We start from the raw sequence: 25957 nt of genomic DNA on the forward strand, positions 1-25957 counted from the left end.
CACGATAGCCGCATTTCCATCCACTAGCCGATCCATTGCGAGACCTACCAGCACCATGTCCCAGAACGATTGGTATGACAAGGAATGCAGCGCAACACGTGAGTGTCTCTTACATGAGGTTGCAACTGGCCAAATTTAAGAGCAGGATGCTCAAAGGATTAACCAATACACAACCAGACGTAAGAAACAAGCACATGCTAAGGGCTAATACAAGGACTTATACCAATCTCTCAAAGGTGTGAATTGTAACAAGTGCCGGAAGAAAATCCGAGAGAGACGCCCACGTGCACCTATCACATCTCCATTCATATTATTGGTAAGTACTTGAGATGGAGCTTAGTAAACTATCAGAGAGACAGGGGTCATTGTGTCGGAATGCACAGCGGAAAATGAGACAACTGTTGTGAAAAAGAAAACGTAGAAGTGTAGAGAGAGAGAAGCTGTATAAACTTTGCTATATATACAAAGATCCGTTACAAAATGGAACGTGGGGGCAAGGGTGGTATTTATACCACCCTATGCTGCTAGTCGGCCACCCCAAAAACAGTTGACATCAGCAAATCACGTCCACGACTGGGATAAAGCTAGTTGGCCAAGACAAAAACCTGAGTCGGCCAGGACAGAGATAGTCGGCTAGAACCAGATAGCCCCCACGACCAAAAACAGGGTAAAAAACATGGAAAAAATGGGGAAAAATGGAGAGAACTCCTGGGTGGGCACACCCACAACAGAGGCTCTCACTGAGTAATATGTACAGACAGGCGATGACTGCTAACACCCCCTCTCAGCTCCTGGATGTGGAACCAACCCTAGTGAGCTTGAGTGCTACCAGAGCATCGTGTGAGGTAGAGACTTCGTGAAGAGGTCCGCCGCATTGTCCTCCGTCGAACAAAACTCTAGCAAGATGTCATGAGCCAAGATCTTCTCATGAACAAAGTGACTTTGGATGACCGTGAGTTCCTCTTGTGGAAACCCAACCTCGCCAAGTAACCTCTGCAACCACACAACCTCGCAAGCAGCACCACAAGCAGCCCGGTACTCTACCTCTGTAGTAGAAGACAAGGCAATAGTTGGCTGCCTCTTGCTGCTCCAAGAAATAGCTCCTGAGCCAAGGGTGAATCCGTAGTCTGATGTAGATCTCCTCATGTCTGGATCTCCTCCCCAATCTGAGTCACTCCAACCTTGGAGTCTAACTCATTCTGTCGTTCCCTCCTAGTGTCATAGAAGAGTCCAAGATCCTTCGTACCCTACAGATAGCGCAAGATCTGCAATCCTGTGTCCCAATGAGTCTTCAAAGGTGTCTGCGTGAATGAGCTCAATAGCCCCACTGGAAAGCTCAAGTCCAATCTGGTGTTCAGCAACCAAATCAATGAACCAACAAGCTTCCGATACAAGGAGGCATCAACCTGCTCACAAGGATCCTTAACTGTAAGTTTGGTGCTCGGGTCCATCGGTGAAGAAATAGGCTTGCAAGTCTCCATCCCAAAGGTCTCCAGCAACTCATGAACATACCGCTGCTGAGAAACAAAGAACCCCCTCTGGGTCTGCCAAATCTCCAATCCTAAAATGAAGTGGAGTAAGCCTAAGTCGGTCATCTCAAACTCCTTTGACAAGGTAGCCTTCGTCACAGCTATGTGCTCCACATGACCGCTAGTGAGAATGAGATCATCCACATAAAGGATAATCAACGTGACCATACTGCGTTCTCGAAAGAGAGACAAGTTAGGATCTGCAACTGATCTTTGAAAACCTATCGGTAGAAAGAAGGAACAATCTTCTGATTCCAAGCCCTGGGAGCGTGCTTAAGACCATACAAGGCCTTCCGTAACCTATAAACCATCCCCTTTGATCCTAGAACCTCAAAGCCTAGAGGTTTCTCAACATACACCTCCTCCTGCAAGTCACCATCAAGGAACGCAGATTTGACATCCATCTGATACACCGGCCACCGCTGAGAAGAGGCAAGGGCAAGAACTGTCCGAATCGTGGTCATCCTCACTGTCGGTGCAAAGGTATCCTCATAGTCGATGCCAGGTCACTGAGCATAGCCCTTAGCCACAAGTTTGGCCTTGTGCTCGTCCACCGACCCATTAGACGTATACTTGGTCTTAAAGACCCACTTGACACCAATGACTGACCGTTTTGATGGCCTCGGAACCACCTCCCAAGTCTTATTCTTCTCTATGGCATCAAGTTCCACTTGCATGACTTTCCTCCAAGTCTCCTGGGAAAGCGCTTCCTTAACGGAAGTGGGCTCTTTGTCCTGAATGATATGAGACATCAAAGCATAGTTCACCTGTAACAGCTCCTCTGATTGACTTTTATCACAAACTCTATGCGATCTTTGAGATCCAAGGGATACTTTGTAACACCTGACTCCCGAATGGTGTCCAATAACTACTTTGGCACCCGAACAGAATGCGGAGCCACTTGCTGTTGCTGGGGCTCATCTCCAGCCTTGGGCTCAACCTCTACGACTGATTGAGGTTGTCTAGCTGGAACAATAGCCTAGGAGTCATCGTGAGACTCATCTGGTTCTCCAAGAAGTGGTGGCTCATCATCAACAGTGGAAGTTGGAACATGCTCATCAAAGACAACATCCCTGTTGACAACAACCTTGTGCCGCTTTGGGTTATATAACTTGTAGCCTTTGGAAAGAGAATTATATGCCACAAATACAAGCTTCTGGGACTTCGAGTCAAGCTTCCCCCTTTGCTTCTTTGGAATGTAACATAGGCATCACTCCCAAACACACGAAAATGGGAGACATCTGGTTTCCTGCCAAAATAAGCCTCATATGGAGTCATCTTTGGTACTGAAGTAGTCGGAGATCGGTTGAGGATGCGGACAACCGTAGCCACAACCTCTCCCCAAAGTGGACGAGGAAGATCACAATGCTCCAACATTGTCCTCGCCATCTCCACCACAGTCCGGTTCTTACGCTCAACTACTCCATTCTCTGAAGGCAAACTTGTATTGGCTAGCCTCCGCTTGATGCCAAGATCCTGGAATAACTCTTGGGAAGGAGTCATGTGCCTGGAAGCACCACTATCAAGAATCCACTCCTGAGTATCCCTGGCGGTGAGACCAACTGCCTCCCTGCTCGAAGAAGATGAAGCATTTGTGCCCATAATCTCCAAGTGCACAAAAGTCGGAGTATTTGTAGCTGCAAAACTGAAGAATCAGTACTCTTCTCAGTACTCCACTGGGGACACTTCCTCCGATAGTGACCCTTCTGGCCACAATGGTTACACGTCCTTCAGAGCATCACGCTCTGAGTCGCGCTTCTTCTCAGAAGACTTCTCGGATGAAGACTTCCCTTTGCCCTTATTGTTGTTGTTGTTGCGGCCTTTCGAATGTTGGCCAATCAAGGCCTCAAAACCTTCGCCCTGTGGAGGGTTCGTAAAACGCTTTTCCTAGTCCAAAACCATAGGCACAAGCTCCTCTCATGTGATGGTGCTGAGCCTCCCAATGGTGATCAAAGAGGAGTAGAAAGCTGAATACTGACTCCTAAGAGGTCAGATGAGACAGCAAAGTGATGGCCATGTCCTCTGAAGATATCTCCTTCCTAGCTTGAAGAACCTCTTGCTGAAGAGCCTGGAGTTTGTTGACATGCTCCCACATTGTCAAAGACTTTGCAGGATTCATCACTCGCATTTGCACTTCCAAGGAAATTTGCTTCATGGGTGATACCTTGTTATACAGAGAAGCCAAGTGCTGCCAAATCCCTCCGGCCAGTGTCATGTGTTTGATATGATTAATCACCTGGGGTGTGCAATTAAGGAAGATGAAAGAATGCACATGGGACTCTGGCCATGGAACACCAACCACAATGAAATCAGCCAAGTCATAAGACTCCAAGACAGACTCCATCATTACCTTCCAGATGCCATAGTTGCTCCTGTCCAACAGTTGATCCATTGGGAATGTGGGGATCTTCACGTGCTTCTCAGCCATCTCAAGCAAATCTGCCATCTCAAGGGTTGACAAGGTCTTGTGAAGGGAGGGTGGGTGGGAAAAAAAATGAAGAAGAAGCTGCAAACACTATGCAAGGTGGCTGTCCAACAGTGATGGCCGCCTTCTACCCGTTCTCCAAGTCCCGAACAACCCAAGAAATCTCCAATCAGCACTAAAGAACAACAAACCCTCAAGCTCATAGTGTCTCCAAGCTTCAAGCGGCAAGCCACCTGGGGCTCTTATACCATGTCGAAATGCACAACGGAAAATGAGACAATTGCTGTGAGAAAGAAAACGCAGAAGTGTACAGAGATAGAAGCTGTTTAAACTCAGCTATATACATAAAGATCCGGTACAAAATGGAGTGTAGGGGCAAGGTTAGTATTTATACCACCCTATGTTGCTGGTCGGCCAGCCCAAAAACAGCCGACAACAGCAAAAGGTAGCATGAAAAGGTATATGCGATGTAGAAGTTCTTCATGCAAGGCCTCCTTCTAGTGTAGAAATGGTGTGAGTCCTTTAAATTGAGGCAGTTGGTAGAAGCAACCCACACCTTTTGATTGGCGGGCCGCGGAATGAGTGCCAAGACTGCCAATGAATGATTTGCATGGGTAGATGGTGTTTTGAACCTTCATGGCACGATTGGATATTATGCCGCATGATTGGATATTATGCCCAGACCTCACAACTTGATGATTAGAGATTGGAGCTCTTCGTGGTTGATGCATTGGCCAAGGGGAGGTGTGGCGGTGTTGAATTATCCCTTTTCTTGGGGAGTAAAGATCGTGACATGTTGATTCGTGGCAGCGGACTTTGCCCAAAGCTACAATGGACCTGGGCAGCCTCTCTTGCTCGGGTGATTTGGTGTTATTGAGCATTGGGGATATAGTGTATTTGAAGCAATGATTGGTGTGGTTGTACAAGAGGCCACGGAAGTTTCTTGTTGATTTGAGGAAGGTCCAAGTGATGGGTCATACCATGGGCCACGCTTGCGCCTACCACACGGTCCCCCCTTCTAGAAAAGTCTTCTCATTCCTTTGAAGCTCCATGTTTTATCTACAGAGTCCCATCTCTTTAAATTCTTCAGCAATTCTGGTCCCTAGTTTAATTTCTCCCTCTCGCCGAAATCCCAATACATATGGAATCCGGATTTGAATTTTATGGTTTAAAGTTTTGAAGTTTCAAAGTTTTAAGCTTTTAAATTTTTGAAGCATTCTGTTCATTGGTCATCCTTATGCACTGTGCATTGTATATAATGGTCTCTAAATGCTCTAATCATATTTAAAAATAGTAATTTATCTTTTGATTTATTCAAAATGTATCGTTTTTTTATTTCAGGACGAAGCATTTCAAAACAAAACCCAAAACCCTTGAAACATTTCTTGTGACTATGCCCTTAACACAAGCAACATCTTGAGATCATTATCAAAGGCACTGAATCAGCAAGTTATCTATGCATCACTAGATAGGTATGCATTATGAGGATCAAGGATCTCATCCAAGATCAAAGTTCATCATTGTAAATACTCATGTTTTGTAATATACCTAGACAGTTGTCGACGATGAGGCTTAGTGCAGGTGCTAGAGATTGTCAGTGCCTATTCGTGCTAGATGTGTCTACTAAACGCAGAGTGTGTGTGTATATTGCAAGTGTCATGCATGGGCATAGGCCTAAAGGTGTCCCCGTGTAGAAGCTTCTTCCGATGAAAACTCCAACACATTGCTTTCTTCAATTCTTATTTTTCTGCTTTCTTCAACTCTTACCATGTAGCGTGCATTTGCCGCATCCTTGGATGAGGGTTTTGTACTGACTTCAGGCCCATTAACAATTGGAAGGTAGTAGATGGGGCCATGCATGAGGGTGTGACTTACCAACCCACATTGGTTCCAAAGATACTGCCGGTCTTGTAGAAGGACATGAAGAAGGGCTTGCGGGAAAGCCAACTACCGGACCACCGCATGATATCAAAGGGTTTCCAAAACCCGCTATTATTTGGCATGTCTTCGAAAGTGACCACTCTGTGGCCGTAGAATTATTTGATCATGTTGTAAAGATCTATCTGCTGGTGGAAGTTGGGACCTCCGTCGAGGTCGAAGACCAGACACTCTTCGCTTCTCCATTGGTTCTTAGGCACCTCTTCAAGGATGAGGATGATGAGCTAGAGAAGAACCGGCATGTGGCCACTATAACAGGGTTGGGGACCTTGGTGTAGTAGAGGTCATTAAAAATCTTCATTCGGAGCCGTATCTCTGTGGTGGTGGTGAGTGGCAAATTAGCCTTTACAAAGTGCTTAAGGTCAAGTTATATGCTGTCTTATTATTGACTTCTTGAAATATCCAGTGTGTGTTTCTCAATGTAGCAAGAGATTGTAAAACTTTATGTACTGACTTGTTTTCAAACCTTGGCATACTGGAGCTTTCCAGCTTTAGATGGACTTCATATCAATTGGAAGAGAGGAAGATTCAATGTGGAAATGAGAGAAAGAATTACTAATTTGTCCTCAAGTCATTACTTCGGACAGTCACCTTGTGATATTCCATTTCCTTAGATGGACAGGACTTTGGCATATTTGGACTACACGGAATGGGTTCATCTTTGATTCCTTGTCTGGAATACATGGGCACATTCTACGTATCCGCGGTTTGCTGCTTTGGCAGTTTTCTTCTCTTCTCTCAGCTTAGCTACTGGATGCAGATGTTATTTCGTTATGGTCTACGGCGGCTCGGCTGGCTCATCTTTGATGCTTTTATTTGGGATGCTTATTTGGCTAGGAGGCTTTCTTATTAGTGTACAGGTTTGCATGGTCATGATCCTTTAGAGGATCTTTTGTGGGGGTTTTTTGGGGCCATAGGTTCTGTGTGAGCCATGTGGCTGATGTACATTTTTACATATAATATAAAACACCATTTCACGAAAAAAAAAAGAAAAAAAAAGAAAGAATTACTAAAGCTTATCTACAATCCTAATTTATGAGGTCATAAATTGAAGTGGAAGGATATTATGCCACACACATATTTAACCCATGAGCAAACTATGTGCCCAAGGGCAAGGGAATCAACTATCTACTAGTCAATTGAATGCCTCGAAGGATAAGCATGTTCTAATAAAAGAGACAGCTATGTTTGGTTATACCCTTTTTAGATACTGTGCTAGTAGGTTCAGGCCTAGCATATAAGCTTGAGGACCCATGAGAGTAATTAGTGTGATAGTGTGAATTGAGGAGAAGAGCCCATGTTTTCTAATTTTTCTATTTTTATTGCTATTCTGCAGACTCCCTAAAAGGTCTACTGGATGCAGCATCACCCATTCTTCCCCAGTATGACAAGGAGAGTTTACAGTCTCTGCAAAACTTCATGGAGCAAATTCCATTGGTTCTTGATCAGGTGTTTACCTCTTGCGTCAACAAGCCTTTCTTTAAGAGAAACTTTTGTTGCTTCCTTGCACTCGGTGCCCTTGGGGTGTGTGCTGGCTGGGAGTAGGTTTGATGAAAAACTAATAGGAACTTGTGCCTGTAGTAGGGCCAGTGCATCTGTGTTTTAGAGTGGTTATATGCTACTTAGCTTTTTCATGTCATAGGTAACCAGAGGGATTTCAGAGTTTACACCAGCTCCATTGGAAAATCGGAAGACCATCGGGAGCGAGTACAGTGTCCAAGACACTTTGCTGGTAACTTGACAATTCTCAGTGCTTTCTTTCTAGGAGTTTGGTTTGCAAATTTATTCTCATTTCTTTGGTTTGAATGTTTTTTTAAATAACAATTTAAAATATTATATAGTTTCTATTCATGTTGAGGTGCATTGGCTTTTTATCTGATAGTGGTGGGTTTTTCTTTTTTTCGCGTGGGAGCAGGTGAAGTACAAGGTTGATGCTATTGATGAAAGTGACATTGTAGAGGATGTCTTAAATCCTCGGGTTCAAAACTTTAGCGGAAGTCTCAAAAAGATAACGGTCAATGGAAACCACATCACACCTTGTGTGCAGGTGATTCTACTACTTGTTCCATTTTAAACTCTACAGCTGTGACTTCTATAGAGTTCTAGCGATGTCATGGTTATTTGCATCTAGGAGGCATTAAGATGGTATGTTAAGATTTAGCTTTCTTGAGTGCCCATAATTTTCTCTCACAAAACCGTAATTTCAGCCAAAACCATTGATTGCTTGTACAAAACAACTCGGAACAGTATAGAGGGATTTCTTAACCTCCCAGCCATGATCTGCATGATGTGCATCGTCTTTTTTTTGCCTTCTTTTGGTATTTCTTCTAAAGGCTTGCACATCCCATGCCTATAATGCGTTCCCTCTTGCCCAATGAGTTGCCAATCATAGCCTTAGGTTTCTCACTCCTTTTACCTTTTAACACATCCGAGGTGAGTCCCTAGGCATTAACTTCTGTTTACCTTGGAAATCAATGCTCCACCATGTACTCTTAAGTGCATGGGTACCAGCAAGCTCAGCAAGTTGATGTTTGTAAGGCTCCCTTTCCTGCTCGGATGCCTGGCAGAGCCTTGTTTGGACACCACCAAGGTGAGGCCATATGCGGCTGGATGGTTAGGTAGACTTGGTATCATGCCAAGTAGGTTGCATGTAAGTGCATGATGATATAACCATATCAGACTGCACTAAGGGAAGAGGGAGATCTTCCCGGGACACATTGTCGTCGGTTTGCGGGGCTTGAATGGATTAGTTTTCAATGTGGTGAGTCAAAGGTGGGAAAGAAGGGCTGGCTCCAAAAATTGCCCTCCATATATTAATCGGAATCTCCCTACAGATGGAAAGCAAGAAAAATAAAGAGATCTTTCTATATTTTAGGGATTTCCACAATCTCTAGAAGCATCTCTGCATGTCCAGTGTGTTATCAAAAATCTTTCAGTGCTATTGTGTAGAGGCCCAAGGGTTAACACTGTTTGGACTGAATCTGGGATCTCCTTGTTTTTTTGACTTGGTAGTTTTTTTTCCTCTGGAAAAGAGTAGCTGCCAAAAAGCAGCCACTTGGGCCAAGTACAACCTCGACTCCATAAAGGAGGCGATAATCAGCATGAGAAAAGGGGGTGGTGTTCTCCTCCCCAGGCTGGCCGCTCTAGGGGAAGGGGGCTAGCTCATACAATTGGGGGGGGGACAACGAAATTGGTGATCTATAATGCTAGATGGGCTTACCAATATTGATAGTGAGAAACGGGCCATGCCGCGAAGTCCGCAAGAAGGTCTCATGGCGCTTCCGCATGATGCGATTAGAGCCACCGTGGAGTTTCCTCCCGTGTCCACAGAGAGTGTGAATGATGTGGAGCCAGAGGCTAAAGCCACTGGCCCACATCTTTGCGAAGATCCATCCGGATTCTGGGGCTAGGGACCAGCCAAAACAGGGGTGCAGATTGAGATCCGAGCTAGAAGAAAGTCCTTCCAGGGTTCATCACCCGAAAGGATTCCACGAACGATCAACTCGCCCAACAGGGGCCAGCTTTGAATAGAGGGATCAATGATGCCAAGGCCCCCCCAATGGCGAGGTTGAATGATCGCTCTCCAGGCCACTTTGGCCCATGCAGACTTCCCATCACTACTAGTTCAGAGGAAGTTGCGGATCAACCACTGAACCGGACCAATGCATACCTAGGAGAAGGCCCAACTCGAAGTGATGTACCACATGGTGGCGAGAAGAAAGTGGTTTGCCACCACAACTCAACAAGCTAAGGAAAGCCTAGCTTAACTCCAATATAACAACTTTCTCTGAATGCTCAAAAGAAGAGGGGCTAGTTGCTTTGCTTCGTGGAAATGTCAATGCCAACCTGGCATCCAAGATAACGAACATGAGTACCACACGGGTTCCACTGAAAATCCTCAATTGGCCTCCAAGGTGGGGTGGGCGATGAGCCAACCCAAAAACCACACAACCTGTGCCAGTTGCATAGTAGCAACGGAACGGGAATGGGAACGGGAACGGGAACGGAATGAAAGCACCACCAGGGGAACGAGAATGGGAATGAGGGGGAACGGAAACAGGGACGACCTAGATAATTCCTAGAAATGACAATAAATCTTAACATACAATGCTCATTTATATAACCAAACACCACACAATTTGCATGGCTAGATACTAACACTGAACAGATCTCACGAGTCAAAATAATAGCCCACATGTGACATCATATATGACATAAGTGACAAAAAGCACAAAATGTGGCCCACGGCCTAGATAAAAGAAACAACCGAAGTCCAGAGTCCAAGTCTTAAGGTGACATGCAAATAGTAAGGAGATATCATGCATGGCTACTACCAGTGACGCCATCAAGGAGACTATCATCTATGTCATCCAAGAAAGCCAAATTATCAAGACCAACATCTGCAGTATCCAAATCTTCAATCCTAGCCTGACCAAGATCTGCAAGTCCATGTGTCTCCTCATCATCCAAGGACTCCTCATCATCAAGCTATATAAACTTCTTTGGTTTGGGAGAAGCCATATCCCCAAGCCAGCGCAAATTAGCACTTACAAAAATCAAGTCATTGACTTGTTTTGTCCCAAATTTGTTCCTCTTCTTGGATGCAACATGGCCGAACACACTCCATAGTGCTCAATCGGAGAGGAGCTTGCACCTTGAGACAAGATCCTTACTGCCAATGATTGAAGCTGTGGTGTACGAGCCCCATAATCCTCCCACCATAAAGCAGTCCCTATCTTAAACCTATCTCTCTATGCATTAGCCGATCCAAACCTTCCCAACTTACTGCAATAAAATCCAAGTTGGTCTTTCACCAACCTTCGTTTATCTGCATCACGAACCAGCCTAGAAAGCACTGTCTCCCAACCATCCATCACCTCATCATTGGCCTCTTGTCCACATCCTTGGAACTCGGGATCCAAGACATACGCAGCAGCATGCATAGGAGAATGATAACCATTCCATCGTGCTTCACATAATTCTCGAACCTCTACATATTTCTCATCAGACAAGCCCATTTTCCCTATTTTCTCAATCATTCGGTCATAAACCTTGCCAATGCATGGCTCCCGTCCATCTGCAATCCGCATCAAGCACATGATCGGCTTCATCATAGCATTGATAGTGTTGACTTCATCCCAAAATGTGAAGTCTTGTATGGTTCTTGCAACCTCTATGCCGGCTCTTGACCGAGAAAGAGCCCATCCCATCCACTCATTTTATACAACCAACTGCTTCAAAGGCAAGTGCACTTTGGATAACCTCTTCATCATGAGAAAGTTATAACCAATGCGTGTCTCTGAGTACTTCAAGAGATCCTTTTTGGGCGATCTCTTGCGGAATTCATTCAAAATAAACTGATGGTTTTGAATGAAGCTTATTATCTCCTTGCCTTTTTGAATGTGTGGATCAACCCATGGCAAGCTACCAACAGCCTTCAATAAGTTGCTCAAACAATGAGCAAAGCATGGACTAAATGTGATATGTGGATACCTATCTTCAAGCTTAAGACCAACTGCTCTATTTGTTGCCTCACCATCAGCTAAGAACTGAATAACATTCTCTGGTCCAACTTTCTCAATACCTTTGGTCCACTCTTCCACAAGTTGATCTGCAGTTTTTCCAGTCCCAGAAGCATCATGTGAGGAAATGAATTGCATTCTTCCTCGAGAATAAGCAACCATGCCATGAATGGACCTTTTCCGAGTGTCACTCCAGCCATCTGCAATAAGTGACACACCATTCTTTGCCCAACTTTCATGCACAGACTCTAAAGCACATTCAATTGCAGCTTTCTCCTTTTGCAACAAGGTGGTGCGTAGTGTCTCATACGAAGGAGGCTTGTATGTTGGGCCATACCGTGCATTCTCCTAGACCATTTCAATGAAATATGGAGACCTGGCAACATTGAATGCTACATGATCATAATAAAAGAACCTTGCAACAGTTGCATCTACCCTCTCTTTCTTGCGGGGATCCCAAGCTGCTCCCAAGGTTTGCTGCTTGCTGGAGCTTGCACCCATAGGCTGCAAATCTTGGGAAAATGCAAAGCTCCCAAGTCCTCCATACTGCTGTCCATCTCCCAAGTGTACTTCTTCCCCATGTCTACTGAAGTAAGATGCATCAATTGCCGTTTTCTGTCGTGCACATGCTTTCTCCTCTTCACTTGGATACTTTGCCAAAAGCTCTCTACGCATTTCAAGTGTTGTCCCTGGGCATTTGTTCACTTGTGCTTTTTCATTGTTTACATGGCATAGATGTGCTCTCACATGGTTTGCTCCTCCTGACTTTTCTTTGTCACATTGCTTGCATTTCCATCGTGTTGCACCTCCCTTTGATGAATACCTTTCTAGCCTTTCAACTTCGTCCCACCAAGTAGCATTCGAAGCCGATTGCTTTGAATCCGAGTAAGCCATGATTTTTGCAAATTCAGGCAAAAAGTTGAATAGACTTTCAAAGTTAACCATTACATAGAAATGAGTCCTTTTTCTGTCTATTGTTTAATGGGGAGAGATTGCACTGTGCAGTCCAGACTGTGAAGTTTGAACAGTGACATAGGTAATTTTTAAAGGACCAAAAATTCAAACTTCAAATAGAGAAAGAGAGAGAGAAGAAAGAGGAAAGCTTGCTGCCTTGCCTTGTAAAGATGTAAACTGTTGAACTTGAGTCTTGATCACTCTGTTGCATAGGGCCCAGGCAAGTTGCAGTGTGCATTGTTGCTGCTTGCAAGCTGGTACCAGGCACCGTGCTGAGTGTAGTATGTACTACTGTTGTAGGCTTGTAAGTCGTAGTAGATTGTAGTGTATAGTCACCAGTGTACATTGTACACGGCAACTTGCAAGGACTGGGGGCTTGGACTCTGGAGGCTGGGGCGACTCAGGAGTCAGGACTCTCTGGCAGCTGCAGCAGCAGGCTGCACTGTGCAGGTCGGCTAGACGTACTACTTGGTACACAGCAGTACGTACTACGGGCAGGCAGGCCGGGCAGGCAGGCGACAGCACTACGGGGCTCGGGCAGGTCGGTGACAGCAGTACGGGCAGGCTGCAAGTACGGGCGAACTTTAGAAAAGCGGCAGGCGAAGCAGTTCGGGCGTCGGGCTGTATTTTTTTTATAAAAAAAAATCCACGTCATCGTTCCCACGGGGGGGATGGCAGTCCAATGTTCTGTTCGGCGTTCCACGGCCGTTCCGCCACCTGGACGTTCCTAAGCGCCGTTTCCATCGTTCCCTTCATGTTGGCCATGGGGGAACGCGTTCCACTGTTCCCCATGGGGGGAAACGGGCTTCCCTACTACTATGCCAGCAGCAGCAGCAGCAACAGATAGATGATGTGGTACCGGATGTGTCTATGAAGTGGTACACTTGATGTGGTGATGAGGCAAAACTATATATAATATGTGGGGCTGCTGGTCGGCCAGGCCAAGGGCTGTCGGCCAGCAGCAAGACACAAAAAAGATGAATAAAGTCTAATAAATCCAGTATAGGGCTGGATAAAATGCCATTTTCACACAAAAAACACATACATGGGTATTTACTCCTTTGCTAGAGGATGTTCACAAGCGTAGAGATATTCAGGCTTAATATCCATTCACACGCAAGACCATGCTTAATAGCCTTACATAGAAACATACTACCACAATTATATGAGTGGGTACACACACAGGTAAGACCTTGATTCCCAAGAATAGTCCCCTCCAGAAAGCCCTCATAGGCCGCCTCAAAATTGAGGAGGAGAACTATCAAATCTTGATGCCTCAGACAACCCGAGGTTGTTGCCTCGCAAAAAGTGAAGATGATGTCCAAAATACTCGGATCTTGAACAAAACTTGTCTGTGTGCCATGAATCATGTCGGGGAGGAAAGGCTGCAAGCACCGGCTAATGGACTTGGCGAGAATTTTGTAGGCGGTCCCTAGGAGGAGGGTGATGGGTCTCTACTGCTGAATCTCCAATTTGTCTCCACCCTCCTTGGGAATCAAATGGATGAAACCCTCAGTCAGCTTCCATCTCATCTTTTTACTTGCACTCTACTCCTACACACCTATCATGGATATCTTTCATCCTCCATAGCTGCATATGTGTGATCTTGGATGCCAATAATATTCTGGTTCTCCTAGCCAAACACACTCTATTGTAGCAGTGAAAGCTGCCCTGTACTCAGCTTCACAGCTAGATGTGGCAACTGTCGGTTGCTTCTTGCTGAGCCAAGAAATGCATGAATTGCCAAGCAAAAAACAATTGCTAGTATGTGACACTCTGGTGTCCGAACATCCTGCCCAGTCACTATCCGTGTAAGCATGCATGGTAAGTGAACCCTGATCACCATAGAAAAGGGCTAAATCCTGAGTGCCTCTGAGATATCTGAAGACTCTCTTCACTGCCTGCCAATGCTGTGAACTGGGCATGTGCATGAATCTGCTGAGCTGAGATACTGCATACTGCAAGTCAGGTCTGGTGTGACATAAATAAATGAGGCATCCAACAGCCTACTGATAAAGAGTGATATCACATGGTGGGTTTCCATCATGAGCTGAGAATTTGAAGCCAGGGTCCACTGGAGTAGAGATTGGCTTGCAATCCTCAAACTGGAAACGATCAAGGAGCTGTCCAATATATTTGGATTGAGACATCATGATACCCCCCTCAACATGAGCAAACTGAATGCCCAAATAATAATGGAGCAGTCCCATGTCTGACATGTCGAAATCTGTTGTAAATCAGCCTTGAAAGCTGAAATTTGCTGAGTATCTGGGCCCGGGATAAGCATATATAAAACCAGCACTAAAAAATCAGATCCACTCCCACGGAAATAAAGAGTGGGCTCTGTGGGACTATTCTGAAAACCAAGGGATAGTAAGTGTGCATGAATTTTGGCATACCATGCCCTGGGTGCCTGCTTCAAACCATAAAGAGCTTTTCTAAGCTGGCATACCTTATTTTCAGAATTGACAACCTCAAAGCCAGGAGGTTGTGTGACATAGACTTCTTTCTGCAAATCCCCATGAAGAAAAGCGGTCTTGATGTCAAGTTGATGCACTTGCCAATGACGATGGGCTGCAATGGCAATGACACACCGAATGGTAGTAATCCTGGAGGTGGGGGCAAATGTCTCCTCAAAGTCAATGCCTTGTTGTTGGGCATACCCTTTTGCAACAAGACGGGCTTTGTATCGATCTATGCTGCCATCAGATTTCCTTTTTAATTTGTAGACCCACCGTGTTCCAATGGCATGCTTGCCAGGGGGGAGATCTACTAATTCCCATGTGTCATTTTTGGCAATAGATTTTAACTCAGCTTTCATTGCATCCATCCACTCTTTGCTGTCAAAAGCATCTTTATGGCACAAAGGCTCTTCATTGCAAGCTGTAGCAAGGAGTGCATACTCAAGAAAGTGACCAAGCTGTCTATTCCCTGATCTGGTCCGGGCAGCAAGGGGCTGATCTTGTTTGCTGTCCCTTAATGTGTCCAGAAGCCATCTGGGAACTTGTTTTTGCTGTCTATTGACAGCTCTTTCTTCAAGGACTGCATCATGAGTAATAGGATCATTTTGGGGTGGAAGAGTAACCTGCAAATCAGCATGAGATGGTGGCTGATTATTGCTGAGTGGGAGGCCTACAGGAGGCTCATGTTGCTGGTCAAAATCCTGATCTGATAATGGTAGAGGAAACCAAGTGTCAAAGGCATCAAACATGTCAATTTCTGGTTTTGCTTTGCAGTCCACAAGAGGAGAGGCTGAATGTTCATTAAAGATCACATCTCTACTGACAAGAATCTTCCCAGTAGTTGGTTGATATAACCGATACCCTCTGCTCTCCTGGCTGTAGCCAATGAATATGCATTTGATTGCCTTGTCATCAAGCTTATGTCTAAGCTGAGACGGTACATGAACATATGCAAGAGACCCAAAAACTCTCATGTGTGAAAGTGAAGGCTTCCTGCCTTTCCATGCTTCATAAGGTGTAACTGTCTGCAATGCCCGTGTAGGTGATCTATTCAGCACATAGTTGGCACACATTACTGCATCAAGCCAAAACTTATTGGGCAAAGACTTGGCCTTAAGCATGCATCTGGCCATCTCCATTGTGGACCTGTTTTTCCTTTCAGAAACAGGATTATGCTGAGGAGTGTAAGGAGTAGTGCATGAATGAATAATACCCCGTGAGGATAGAAATGCATCAAACTCCTTTGACATATACTCACCCCCCCTATCTGTGTTGAGGGTGACAAGCTTGCATCTTGATTCATTCTCAACCATATGCAGCCATCTCTGAAAGCATGAGAAAACTTCAGATTTGACCTTTAAAGGATATACCCAGCAATACCTTGTGAAATCATCAATGAGAGTCATGAAGTACTTGTATCCTCCAATGGCATTTGTCCTCATTGGGCCACAGACATCACTGTGCACTAGCTGCAATGTCCTTTGTGAGAGTTTTGGACAATTCTTTTGAAAAGGAAATCTATGCATCTTACCCAAAAGACAGCCCTCACACACATGTTTGGAAACTGTGTGAGTCTGAGGTACATCATTTGCCATCTGTTGTGAATGGAGCTTTGCAAGAGCCCTATAATTGAGATGGCCCATTCTCTCATGCCAAAGATGAGTTTCAGCAAGTTGTGAATCTGAAATAGCCAATGCTTCAATTGAAAGTGCAGCTGAATGATGATCAAGGTGATAAAGCCCCTTTTGCAAAGTGCCAGTGAGAACTATGGCATTGTCATCTCGAAGATCATATACTAAGCATCTGTAGCCATCAAAAATTACTCTGAAACCTGAAGTAGCAATTGCTGAAATTGAAATCAAGTTGACTTCAATGCCAGGCACAAAAAGAACATTTGTCAGAGTGACAGGATGGCTGGAAATAGATGTAAGCTGTACATTTCCAACTCCTTTTACAGCATATGAAGCATTATTGGCACATGTAACAGTCCCCCCTCGAGGTGCATCAGCAAGAGAATGAAACAACTGTCTGCAAGATGTGACATGCTTGGAAGCACCACTATCAAAATACCAGGACTGAGCATCATTGGTAGTAAAAAGTGCATCAGCTTTGGATGGATCAAAAGAGCAATGGACATGTCGCCCATGCCCAATCATCCTGAAGAGCATGTGCATGTGAAGCATCTGCTGGCTCATGGGATTTAACTGTCAATCCTGCTTTCTTTTTCTCCGAAGCAATGCGCTTCCTGCATTCTGAAATATCATGTCCAGGCTTGCGACAATAGTTGCATCTTTTCTTCTTTCCCTTATCTGCTGTATTTGTAGATGCATGAGAGGAATTACAGCTGCTTGGTGCAGATTTTGGCTTGCCCATGGGCTTGGAAGCCTTGCCTCTTCCTGTCTGCTGTGAAGCAAATGCATGATCAGGAATAATGGCTTGTCTGTTAGCTCTACTTTGCTCTTCCTGCAAAAGCAAAGTAACTAGCTGATCAAAAGAGTAGTGGTCTGGATTACCCATGGCCACTAATCGAAGGGTTGTAGCAAACCCTTGATAAGTATCTGGCAGCCCATTCAATGTAGTATTGACAAGCTGTGAATTTGGCACCACCTCATCAATGTTGACAAGCTGTTCCATGAGGTCCTGAACCTTAGTCAAATATGCATCCATTGACTCACCTTCATTCATATTTACCTCCTGCAATTGCCTTCTCAAATATGCAACACGAGCTTCATTGCGTATCTGATAGAGAGAAGCCAATTTATCCCAAGCATCCTTGGCTGTCCTGCAGGACCGGATATGTGGAATAATGAGTCTCTTGCATGATAAAGCAATGCATGAATGTGCATTTGCATCTCTGGCATCCCATCTAGACTGTTCTTGAGTTGGAAGTGGAGCAACAGGAGTGCTAGAGGAAGAGGCATCAAGAGGAGTACCACCTGCAGAAGGACCAGAAGTAGAAACAACTGAAGCATTGGCTGGCCTCAGATCAGCCCCAGAAACAATATTCCACAAATGCTTTGCAACAAGAATATGTTTCATGAGATAAGACCACATCGGATAGTTGGTGCCATCCAACTTATCTTCTTCACGAAGAACTCCAAATAATTCTTGAGTGTTCCTAGCCATTGCAAATGTAATAACCTGTAAAAGACTTGAAAAACCCAAAAAACTTCAAGGCTATCACTGCAAAAAGCTAGCTGTCCCAAAAAGACAGCAAATATCTGCAAATTTCTGACCCAAATCAAAGGGCAAATGCAGATCTGACCCAAATATGACTGTGAAAGGCAATGTTCACTGCAAAAAACAGCAAATGTGGCAAAAGCCCCAAGTTTTCTGTCTGAAAATTAGGGTTTGGCAATCAGAAACTGTCAAAACTGTAAAAGCCCCAAATTTCCTGTCTGAAAATTAGGGTTTGACAGTCAGAAACTGTCAAAACTGTAAAAGCCCCAAATTTCCTGTCTGAAAATTAGGGTTTGACAGGCAGAAACTGTTAAAATTGCAGAAAATCACCGAGAAATTGCAATTTCAGCTGATTTCTTCCCGATTCAGGTGCCAAAATGAGTCGCCCAGCTGAGGAGGAGGTAGGCGACTGTTTTGAAGGACTGAAAGAGCAGTTTCGAGCTGTCACAAGGCTGGAAATGGCTGGCGGCTGGCTGGAGCAAGCTTCAAATGCCAAGAACTGCTGAAAACAAGCTCAAAATTGCCGGGAAATGCCTCTAGAGTAGTCGCGATTTGTAGGCGCCTGTTCTAGAGAGTTATGCCGGGTTGGAACAGCCACTGAATGCCGAGAAATGCCAAGAATAGTGGTTGAAACTGCTGGAAACAGCTCCAAGAGTAGTCGCCCAGCTGGAAACTGACTGAAAAATGAGATTTCCCGCGACAAAAGAGCTCAAAATGGCCGAGGGAGTCGAGAAATCTGAATTTCGAGCAGCAGCAAGCAAGAAAACCAGCTGAAATCAGCTCCAATGAGCAATGGTGAGGCTCGGGAAGGCTGAAACTGGCGGGGAGAGGTAGGCAAAGCCTGCTCTAATACCACTGTAGGATCGGAGAACCGGAAGAAGAGAGTGTGAGAACACTAGTGAGCTGAAAATGTCAATGTACTGAAGTGAGAAAAGAATGAACCAAAATACAAGATATAGGAACCCTAGTACATAGTGTACTAGTAGTGCCACGTGTCCCAAGTGGAACAAACACTGAAAGTACTATAGTCCTAAATGACTATATCTAGCCCTACAAAACACATACCATGGTACATAGGGCATCACTAGAGCCACCAAGAGATTGCCTACAAGGTGCAACTAAGGTGGGTAATGCTGGCCTTGGTTAGTCTATCAGGGAAAGCACGAGCTGATGGATTGTGAGTTTGCAGATGAACTACATGCAGAAATCTTTACCATTGCAGGCCTGCACTTGGCTGCTGACATCTTCTCGCTTGTTCCCAATGCTATCATTCAAGCGACAAATCCATTCGATTTTTTATCTCAGATGCTGAACAGCCACCCTAGACTTAGATTCGTAAGATCACTACCACCAGGTACTTGGGTTACCAAGTGGGTGTGCATTTCACTCTTATGCAGCAGTTTGCACCACTACTGGAGAGCATTCAGAAGAAACTGCTCTGTCGAACTTCTACCAAACTTGTTTGGCTTTTTAACATGGTTGTTTGAATCAAGTGCTCGCCACAGATTGGGTGCAGAGCTTCTTGCTGATGCTACTCGCCGTCATGCGTAAGACATCTCAGGAGGCTGATTCCCAATTATCATTGATCTGCTTCCAAAACTTGTGTTGCTTGGAAGACTGATACTCCTAAAGCACACTCCTAAAGCTCAAGGGTGGTGTGGGGTGTACTGATCCACATAGGCGAAGGCCACCTTCTTCCATGGGGTCCACCTTGGGACGACCTCCTAATATATCAGCATATGTGATGAAGCATGTTGAGGGAGAACCAGGTGGGTCTTCACTAAGGCAAACCAGGTGAGCCTTCACTAAGGCAAATAACAAGATGCCCTCCTCTCTGTTCTTGGCCTCTAGTGTCTGAACCCACACGCTCCAACTAGGATTGGGAGTCATGCAACACAGACAGAGATTGATAGACAGCCCTTTTTGTGGAATGATTTTATTTGTGATGAGCATGTGGGACAGAGATCCATCCAGCTACACTAATGCACAGATGGCCTTTAAAGGCCTTTCTAGCACAGATACTGTCTTCCCCTTTAGGAATTAGGTGAATAAGGCAAGCAGAAACCGAGGAAGGCATGTCTCTTGTATTCCAGATCTCTTGGAAGGTTCTTGTGATGTCTGTTCCAAGGAAGACCATACGTGCAATAATAGTATTGAGTATCGAAGCTGTTATTTTACATGGTGGTCACAAGCTGTGCACAAGAGAAAGAGAGAGAACTATGGCGACTGTAGAGAGAGAAGATATGACAAGGTCAAGTGAGAGAAAGTACTGCACGACTCAATGATGGTTGATTGATATAAAGCTTCATCAAGTACAATACTTTAATAGCCTTAGAGGCTCATCTGAATGACATCACTGCTTATGATAATATCTAGATATTATCCTAACCACACTAAGAGTGGGTTCATACACTCACTCTCACACATGAGTGAGTGTTCACACACATACAACACCGAATATCCAACAAAATCATCCTCCCCTTGGGCAAGGCGTGACTAGCTCTCTCAAGATCTAATCAAGTCCAGGGTTGCCTTCATAGGTGCCGTAACAAGCTTTGGTACATGGATCCAAATCCTTTGCTCAGATTTTTCTCTAGCTGCTGAGTAGGGTTCTCCTGTAAGGATCTGTGAGTGCAATCTGCTGCTACATATGGTAGCCTGTAGGATCAGAGTGGAGATCTCAAGGATCTTTCTTTGCTTTGTGCAATTTTTTTTAAAAATATCTAGCACCGTCTGACTCAAACACATGTACGTGTTATTGTTGTGCAGGATATAAAATGGGAGGCTGGGAAAGTGTATACCCCATTTGATGCCGCTGGCCAGGTTTTTCGAAACATTGCATTGTCCGAAATTCGTGAAACGGTAGCCAGTGTATCGAGCTGGTTTGAAACCTTTCTATAGAGCTGAGCTGAAATAGAGGTACCGATGTCTGAGAAAACAGGTCTTGTATATACCAGATAGTACTGTCTGTGGAGTGATCTAACGTTAACCATCCCTTGTATTGTTCTTCTCAGATATGATGTCTTGAAAAATGGCAGGGGTGCTGGCCTCTCTTGTTGATAAAAGAGATCTGAATTAAAGTAAATTGCACGAGGGCCGTGTGTACTTATTTCAGAGTAGAGTCTAGACATGCAAAATGATGGGTCATAGACCTTCGCTGTATCAAACACGTGACATGAAGGGTCTGGTAAGTGAAGGCCCCGCCTGAATAATATTTGTGCAAAGTAAATGTATTTTATTCTCAAGTTAACTTGATGTGTTTAGCAGCCTATGCAGAAAATCATTGGCCTTGCAACAAAGCAAGCATATCATTCAGCCATCCTTTTTTAGCATTTAAACTTCCTCGCTATAATAATACTGGCCTTGATGATTTGGTAGCCCTGTGGATGTTTATGGAAGAGCAAAGACTACAAAATTAGGACCAAATTGTTGCTTTGCTGTTTTCAAGAAGACATTTCTTATGATTTTCTGGGATAGTCTATGGAGCACGATGGCTGAATTTGGATTCATCTAACCCCCCTCAGATCAGTTGTATCCATAAGCTCTTTTTCTTTGTATGGTGAGGATGAAGAGTCCCAAGCCATTTGACAAAAGCAGGGCCACAAGATGATCTTATCATTTATGATGTGAGATAGGATAGTGGATGTGTGCATGTTTCAAAGTGCACTTGTACTTCAAATTTCCCCTTCAAAAAAAAGATAATTGATTTTATGATTGATGAAATCTCGAGTCTTTGCATGTGTCTGTGCATGGGGTGTGATTATATGCATGCTTCATTGCCATAAAAGGGGAATATAATGGCCATGGAGGTGTTTTGTCACCAACACTAGAAGCACTTTGTAAATGGATCTCTTTCATATATCTTCAAGAGTAAACTGTTCTATTAGTGAAGATAGTGGAAAGAAAAGAGAAGGCAGGAAAGAAGTACAATTTTTTGGCCTGCCTTCTGCTGAAGACAAGGTTAAGGGATAGCTCTAGGCAGTCCTCATTGGCGAGCCTGAAAAAATCACCAACATTCATTTTCTTGGGCACGGCTACTCGCAGGTGGAGTTTGATTCACCCAAAGCAGTTGATGGTGTGTTGCAACAAAGCCCCATTGCAATACGAAGGGCTAGCGTTTTTTGGTTGATGGCACTATGGCTTCGATCCTGCATCCAACCCCTTGCAGGTGCATCCGGCTTCCCTGTCACAGTCCAGGCCTCCGAAAGGCCACCCCCTCATTCAGTCGATTGAACAAGTTTTGAAGTCCCTTGAGATTGCCATCTCAGTGGTAGCCATGGCAGTTGGTCTATCTGGGTATGCATAGCCTCCGGGGAGGCTCTCCCACAAGTCGTTGCACTCCCAAGCCTCTCCATGGGGGTTTGTTTTTGTGGTGGGGTGAGTAATCATGTCTCCAAGGATAGTGCTTCATTTGCAGACAGATGGGGCACCTCGCTAGAGCTTGTCCTCGTCGTCAGCCTCACAAAGGGTGCTCCTCAAACTCATGAGGAATCATCCCACCCTTCCTTCAGCAGGAGGGGAGCCGGCTCGAAATGAATGGTAGAAGGAATCCCTAAATTAGTTGATTCTCTCCTTGATAAGGTTGTGCCTTGAGAGGGAAACATCAAATGGGATTACGAATATTGGCAATTCTCACGAATGTGGGAATTTCACTAGAAAACATCAAGGGCTGAAGCACTGAAGAACCCAAGTGCGTAAACACCACACGTGAACCTCAACTCCATGCAATCATCTCAGGAGAAAGGGTACTCGAAAACTCAGGCCAGTAGCATCTCAGTAACCCTTGTGCTTATTGAGCCTTGCCAACCCTGAAGCAATTCCCAAAACATTTGAAAATTCATTAAGTCTAAATACTTTAGTAAAATTGAAAAAAAAAAGCAAACAAATCAACATATATAAAACCCAAAAATAGTGTATGTTTGAGAATTGTACACCAATCCATCAAGAAGCAATCAACATAATCGAGCCATGGCTAACTGAAGGGGATTAAACAATAAGTTAATAGATATGAATCCAGCAGTTGGATTTAACCACTTCATGGGATTCATGCATCGGGTGTCAATCCAACTTGTCTTTGCCATGCATTGGCTACAACTTTCTAGTTTTGACCATCTTCAAATTCGACACGAGTCGAGAGAGATTAGCTGTTTAAAAGTGGGTGTTCGTGTAGTTTGCAGCTTGTTGGAATGTAGGAGTTTCCTTTCTATAATTTTAGTGAGCAATTAATTAGCCACAGATTTAGGTATAGGTGATTTACCATGTTACCACAAGTGAGTAAATGTGAAGGAAAAAAAGATGTGGTCAGAGTTGAACCTCAATCTAAGATCCTACCATGTGCTAAAGGCTAGTGAAAGTATTTAACTTGAACACCCCCCCTCAAGTACAATAGTGTAATTGCTGAACACCAAGCTTCTTTTTTAGCATACTGAATTTGTCATGGTTGAGGGGTTATGTGAATATGTGTGCATCTTGTTGGTGTGTAAAGCAATGACTAAGGTCCACTTCTCTATCCATGATCTTCTCCCTTATGAAATGATAGTGAATCTCAATATGTTTTTCCATGGCGTCCAAAACTAGATTGTTGGCAAGATAAATGTTGGACAAATTATCACAAGACTTCAGGGGGATCTGTAATTTCAATGCAATGTCTTTAAGAATTTTTCTCAACCATATGATTTCACATGTCACATTGATTGTCCCTTTGTAATCAACTTCTGTTAATGAAAGTGCAATTGTGGGTTGTTTCTTGCTTGACCAGTTGATGTCATGGGCTACCACATCTCCAAGAGGGAACTCAATGCATTCACCTTAGGGAAGAGCAATAGAACACAACTATCGTACGGCACTTACCAATGCTTCGAACTTGTGTCCCATGAGGTCTCCAAGCTCCACCTCCACGCTGTCACCGTAGAGTTGCTCACCACCACATAAGGCAATCACTCTCTCTCACTCCTCAACATAAGCATGCAACATACAAGAATGGAGGAGGCACAAGTGCTCGAATGCTCTCTCTCAAGACAAAAGCAAGAGCTTTCAATAGCACAAAGAGGGATTGTGTTCATTCATTATGAGAAAATGTCTTATATACAATTGGTCCTTATTTACACTTGAGCGTCCAAAACATACTTAACTAAGGCCTTGGGTGGCCAATATCTCATAATGTATAACTTTTATAGTGCCTTTGCATGACACTTATTAATGTCCTCAAATGGAGGAGCATATTTGTTAATCCAAAATGGGACTAACATTCCTCCCTACCTGATGTAGGTTCTATCCTCAGAACCTGTTACCGAGGTCAAAAGACAAGGTCGTTGAACTCGTTGACGATTGAAGTTATGGTGTGACTGAAGCTTTTTTAGGGTTCTTCTGAATGCGGCGTGTGATCTCTAGAACCCAGTGTCGACCATGTCTTCGAATGTGACATGCATATAGGCTTGTAGACGCCTTAGGTGATGATAATACAACATCATGCCTCTGTCACTTGGTCCTTGATTCATATCGAACTGTAGCTGATCAGCACCATATCCATCATACCTTTCCTTGGGTTGATCTATCAGGACGATGAGCAATTTTGGGAATTGACTGCTGGCCATAATTATCGGGTCCGGGATACGGCACCATGCCTGTATCCAATTTAGCATATGCTTCCTTTGCTCTCCTATATCTGTAACTGTGGCTGGCATGAAGATGGAGAAGTTATAACATACATGTGAATCCCGTTGCTTTGCCTCTTGAAACTCCAAAGGTGTCCATCTTCTCTTCAGTGGCATGTATAAGGGATCTACTCTTTGAGTTAGTGGCGCACACATATATTCATGGCTATATTCCGGAATTGTGAGGTACTCTTTTCTCCAATCTGGCTATATCCCGAAATCCTCCAGCTTGGGGTTGGCATCATCTGTGATAATTGCTGTATAACCCCCCCTTGTGTGGACTAGATGAGCCTTCCTCCGCCTGCGGAAGTAGTAATAACTGATTATAAATGCCACAATTCTTATTTCCAACAGATCGGCCAATTGTGGATTTGCTAGCTTGGTGTATTGTGCCACGTTAAACCATAAAGTGCCCTCTCCAGCCAAAGGCAAGAGCTCTTCTAATTCCGGTCTAGGTGCTCGGAGAGGGTACGGTACATAGGTTGCTTCGTCGGTGTGACATCTGAGTATGCTTCTGGTAAAATCCACCGAGTTGGTTCAAAGGGTTATTTGCACCTTGAACATGAGTTTTGGTTTTAGCAACGGATTTTCAGCTCGTATGAATCCTTCGTACTCTGCAAGAGACAAGGACTCAAGAATAGTATCATTAGTAAAAGATTCAATGGTGTCTTGTGGGAGAGTGTGACATACCTCCTAAGTTTGCCGTAGGGGAGACAAGTCAGGCGTCGGTACCTCCTCGGCGGGGGCAAGAGTGTTAGTGGGAAATTCTAAGAGTTGAGAAGGAAGAGTAGAAAAAATACAATCCGCTTGAGATTTGTTAGTAGGCGGAGCATTTGGATATGGATTAAGTAATTTACTGGCGACATTAGAATATACGGGGTAAGTAGGATTAAATGATGAACTTGAAGTTTCTTCCTGACCATGGCTTGAACTTGGGGGTGGGTGGCTAGGTTTGTGGAGATTCATAAAGTCTTGGAGCTCAGTTATATCCTCCGGATTTATGTTGGGATACTTAATATGTGTTTTATCAAAAGTATAAAGGACGCTGATTAACATTGCTTCTAGATGTTTGTAGATATTATGATATAGTTTTAGAATACCAAAAGGATGATATAAAGAGGATTCACATAGATTTAAGTGCTGGTGAGTATTATATACCTCTAGCCACCCATGACTTATGATCCATTTTGATAACTTTGGACTGCAACCTCGTAGTTGGCCGGTGTGTCAGGAATATCATTTGGAATAAAGAGGTCTAATTTATCGACGCTGTTTCTAGGATTTCGGAGTTCTA

General features: G+C 44.3%; 1 protein-coding gene across 2 annotated transcripts in view; it reads left to right on the forward strand.

Annotated features, from left to right (window-relative positions):
* LOC147632699 (initiation factor 4F subunit (DUF1350)) overlaps positions 1 to 21733 on the forward strand; it is a 44230-nt gene extending 22497 nt beyond the window's left edge. For both annotated transcript variants that reach the window (XM_086807526.1, XM_086807527.1), the window contains exons 6-10: positions 7229 to 7341; positions 7535 to 7624; positions 7808 to 7939; positions 20780 to 20929; positions 21025 to 21733. In XM_086807526.1, coding sequence (XP_086663652.1) covers positions 7229 to 7341; positions 7535 to 7624; positions 7808 to 7939; positions 20780 to 20911 — 467 coding nt within the window. In that variant the 3' untranslated portion in view covers positions 20912 to 20929; positions 21025 to 21733. The remainder of the gene's footprint in view (positions 1 to 7228; positions 7342 to 7534; positions 7625 to 7807; positions 7940 to 20779; positions 20930 to 21024) is intronic.
* The last annotated feature ends 4224 nt before the right edge of the window (positions 21734 to 25957 follow it).

Source organism: Cibotium barometz, chromosome 13, assembly GCF_041138505.1.
Source record: "Cibotium barometz isolate CiBa-2024 chromosome 13, ASM4113850v1, whole genome shotgun sequence".
Classification (NCBI taxonomy): domain Eukaryota; kingdom Viridiplantae; phylum Streptophyta; class Polypodiopsida; order Cyatheales; family Cibotiaceae; genus Cibotium; species Cibotium barometz.